The sequence below is a fragment of the Cucurbita moschata genome, unplaced genomic scaffold (assembly GCF_002738365.1).
Source record: "Cucurbita moschata cultivar Rifu unplaced genomic scaffold, Cmos_1.0 Cmo_Scf00014, whole genome shotgun sequence".
NCBI classification, from domain to species: Eukaryota; Viridiplantae; Streptophyta; class Magnoliopsida; order Cucurbitales; family Cucurbitaceae; genus Cucurbita; species Cucurbita moschata.
In genome coordinates this window covers 3,792,997-3,797,160 of record NW_019268530.1, presented here as the reverse complement: position 1 = coordinate 3,797,160, position 4,164 = coordinate 3,792,997, and the positions used below count along the sequence as shown (strand labels likewise).

Genomic DNA, 4,164 nt, shown 5'->3' with positions numbered 1-4,164 from the left:
AAAAAAAAAAAAAAAAAAAAAAGTTCATGAGATTCTCGAAATTATTTTGTTTCCAGAATTAAACATAATTCTTAAAGAGTGATCAATGTAATATAACCATATAGAAATATAAGCTAAAGTTAAAATGTAACCAATTTATATATTTACACAAGTGTGTTGCATAAGAACAATCTAAACAGTAATTTTAAGAGTGATCAAAGATTCAAACGCCCAGAAATTTTGTTCTAATCCGCCATTGGCAATCATTCGAACTTTCGAGAGCAAGGCTTTGAGATGTAATCATATTCAGAATGGCCCAACATATCATAGTTGCAATTGCAGTCGCACCCACAGATCAAATCAATTACAACTTGGCCAAGAATTTCTGTCAAGGATTTATGATATGAAGATGACATTTGTATAGATATACAGGCAATGTTCAACATTATTTATGGCTTACCCTTTACCTCCTTCCGCCGCCTCCTTGGAACAGCTGGGTGATCTGAGCCTCCACATCCTTCGCCGTGTACATCAAATGCCGGTCTGTACGCTTCGACAACTCCGGCAAACTCTGGTACCTTTCGATGAAGTTTTGATATGCAGGCATTAGGATTTTGGTAACTGAGATTTTTGCTTCTTCTCTAAGCTGATTCTCGGATATCACCCATGTAGATTGGGTTTGGCAGAGTTCTTCGAACTGTATGTTGAATGATTTCAGCTTCTCTTTCATTACAGCCGGAGCTATGGAGCCACTGTCAATTTTCAATACTCCGACCACCTTGCTCCATGAACTTTTCAGGAAATTTCCGAGGTATTGCCTGTTCTTAACCGAGTGCTTTCGAATCCAATCGTCCCCTAAAACCGATCCTAATTCGCTGTCTTTCACTTTCTGAACAATGTATCGGCCATTGTTCATCAGAAACACAGAGCTTAAGGATAGATCGTTGTATATCTTTGATTTTGCCTCTAAATTGCTCTCTAAAAGCTCCATAATCCAGTCCATTTGAACTGATAATGAAGACGATGCTGTTGCTCTGTCATCGAGTTTGGTGTAATCCTTCGAAGGAAGAGCGGCTTCTTCGAAAATTTGCTCCAAAGTCTGCCGTGATTTACAGGCTGCTTTAAGGTAATTCATCACATACCGAGTAATTGGATGAAGGCCGCCCCCCGGAACTGGAGTTTTAGCCGGATCACGACGGATCAAATTCTCGAGCTCCATGAAGATCCCCTTGATTGTTCCGCCTAACCTTTTCCAGATTGCGATTGCTTCGTTTCTAAGTAACAAGCAGTACTGATCCGAAAATACTGAATCGAAATCCAGCATCAAGTCTCTCAAGGTCTCGAACATGTCGAGGATTTTGAACAGTCGTTCCGGCGCTCGCGAGCCGATTGCGACCGCATCTGCGAAATTCAGTAGCTGAATTGTTGATCCTCGGCAGACCTCCATGAAAGAGAGATCAGCGGCGGAGGAGAGGCCGACGAAGACTCGTTCGCAGAGCCGTCGTTCGCTTGGGAAGAGGATTCGAAGGGAGACGGTAATCGCTTTCATCCAGCGCTCAATCTCCTCTTCCATGTCTTGCCATTGCATCTTCTGAACTTCATCGATGCTAAGCTTCTGTAACCCCAACCTAGAAAGACTCTCCTCTAAGAACTCCCTCCTGCAGCTACTGAAAGCGTGCGAACACTCCTTCTCGTACCCAGCCGCCACCATACGCTTCGCTATCTCATGGAGATCGCTGATAGTCCCCGACGGAAGCGCATCGATTACAACGTTGTAGTCTGTCACCGGCTGCGCCACCGGGATCTGGAGGCCGTCACCAAGAATTCCTTCCGCACCTTCCTCATCTTCCTCAGAATCGAAGAAAAACTCGCCCGTTGACTCACGGTTCCTGAAATGCCGAGTAAGTTCAAAAGACTCACCTCCACGCTCCATCAACGACCGAAACTCTTCACTTACACGAAACATCGCCTGCTGCATCAGATCGTCGGCGCGAGCAAGGTAGGTACCAACAGATTTATCCCTAGCCATCGGCGTCCAGTCCCTAATCGTAGCAATCAACTCATCAATAGCGTCAAGAAAAGCAGCGGAATCGGCTGAATCCGCCCAAATCGGGTGGTCAGCAGCCAAATATTGGGAGATCCGGCGGTCCAAAGACTTGAGAGAGCGCTGCAAAGCGACAGAGCTTCTGGGATCAACCTCATCGGATTTATCAGAGAGCTTGTCAAGGGAAAACCTAGCATCGAAATTGGAAAAAATCTGGAGAATATCATCGGCCATGGACTCGTTGCGGCCCATAGTCTTGGCTATGTGGCGAGCCATAGCCAGCAATTTCTCCTCGCCGTTGTCAACCATTGAGAAGAGAAAAGGGTTTTCAGAGACAAATCAAAAGAACAGAAGGAGAAGATGAAGAAAATGGGACCGGAGAAGAATCAAAGGAGGAGAGAAGACATTGGAAATGGAGCAGTGGGCCGAAGGAAACTGGAAATCGGAAACGGCGAGAGAGAGAGAGACAGAGAGAGAAGAAGAAGGTGAGGAAATTGAGGAAGCTATTGGAAATTGAATTTGGTTCAACAAAATGAGAGGAAAAGTATTTTCTCACTTCGTTTTCTATATCAATACAAATAAATAAGGCCAAAACCACAAGTACCATCTTCTAAACCTATTTTCGTTCCACCCGACCATACCTAAACTCGACTCCTCTTCTTTCGAAAAATTATGTTATTGTGTAATTTGTTCAGTTGAACTTGTACTTTAAATCCGTTCAAAGGTGCAAGCTTTCATATCCATAAAACTCTCACAATTGAGATGCTGGTGGGGAGTTGTCCTAAACAATGTGAGAAATCTCGTCTCTTTGTTAGCTAAATGAGAACATAAATTGCCCGTCTTACCCCACCTTGCTTTCGTTTTTGTCGAGGAATGTGACATTTTGTTTCTTGAAATTTGAGCGAGATGGGGTCATTTCAATATAACACAAGGTTGCCTTAAGCCAAGCATGTTTAGCTTTAGAGTTCGTATGATTGAGCCACATTGTTGATAAAAGTAGTAACTTTTTTTAAGTCATTATCAATGGTCACATCCTCAGGATCACTCTCGTTCAAATGTTGTTTTGGTTCATTCATGTATCACTCATTTGTTCAGATGTCACAGTAATGATAAGTTTACATGTAATTCTATCTCGAAAGAAACATAAAACTAGATGTCACATGATTAGAGCTCGAGATATTGGTGGTAATTTGTTTGTTGATGGATGGAAGGGAATGGTATAAAGTTATATGTAAATTTGTGTTGAAAGTAAAGTGGAAGAGGAGGAATGGTCAAAGTTGGAAGTACACAAAAAATGAGAGTTGGTTGGAGAGAATCAAAGGGGGAGAGAAAATGAAAGGACAATTCAAAGGCAGATAAAGAGACATTCAAAAGGAAGGAAGGAAAGGAAGTTGTAATGTCTATGGGAATAAATAAGGAACCCATATCACTTTTTGGTGTTCTTTTTCAGACTACATCATCATTATATTATGCATTACCTTACCTTTTCCATTCAATCAATACAATAGCAAATTCATTAATTCAATTCACCAAAAAAAAAAAAATGTTCAATATAATTGTCTCATAATAACCCTCAAACGTGCTATCTAATGTGTAAAACGGTTCAAAAGACCGAAAAGAGAGAGTAATCTTATTTAAAAATTAGTGATAAAATACTTTTTTACCCCTAGTTAAGGGGTTATTGATTACTGAGTTTACTAGTAAAATTAGTGATAAATTACCTTTTTACCCCTAGTTAAGGGGTTAAGTAAAATTAGTGATAAATTGCCTTTTTATCCCTAGTTAAGGGGTTATTGATCACTGAATTTACAAGAGAATTTGCTCGGTGGACAATATAATACAATTATGATGAAGAGTCGTGATTTTTAATATATATTTAAAAAAAAATTAAGATAATGATAGTTAGATTATCTTTAATAGTAAAATAAAAGGAAAATATATTAAAATTAAACAAACGTGAAAGTAATAAATAATTATTAGGAATGGTCAGAAATGGGTCATATGTGACCATTTCTATGTTGAATTAAAGCAAAGGATAAATGGAAATTTGACCCAAAAAAACAAAAAAAAAAAGAAGAAAAGATATTTATTAAAATTAAATAATACCCATATTTAAGGGGCAGTTGGGGGGGGGGGGGGGG

General features: G+C 40.0%; 1 protein-coding gene across 1 annotated transcript; it reads right to left on the bottom strand.

The window, feature by feature from the left end:
- Window positions 1-101: 101 nt before the first annotated feature.
- On the bottom strand, window positions 102-2,654 carry LOC111452427 (exocyst complex component EXO70B1-like). The gene is made up of 2 exons (XM_023093145.1): window positions 440-2,654; window positions 102-364 (listed from the first exon to the last, which is right to left on the bottom strand). Exon 1 carries the CDS (start codon window positions 2,330-2,332, stop codon window positions 443-445), a length of 1,890 nt encoding a protein of 629 aa, XP_022948913.1. The 5' UTR covers window positions 2,333-2,654; the 3' UTR covers window positions 102-364; window positions 440-442.
- Between the last annotated feature and the right edge of the window lie 1,510 nt (window positions 2,655-4,164).

Excerpts from the sequence above, each read along its gene's own strand:
- LOC111452427 (XM_023093145.1), bottom strand. The coding sequence starts at position 2,332 with ATGGTTGACAACGGCGAGGAGAAATTGCTGGCTATGGCTCGCCACATA.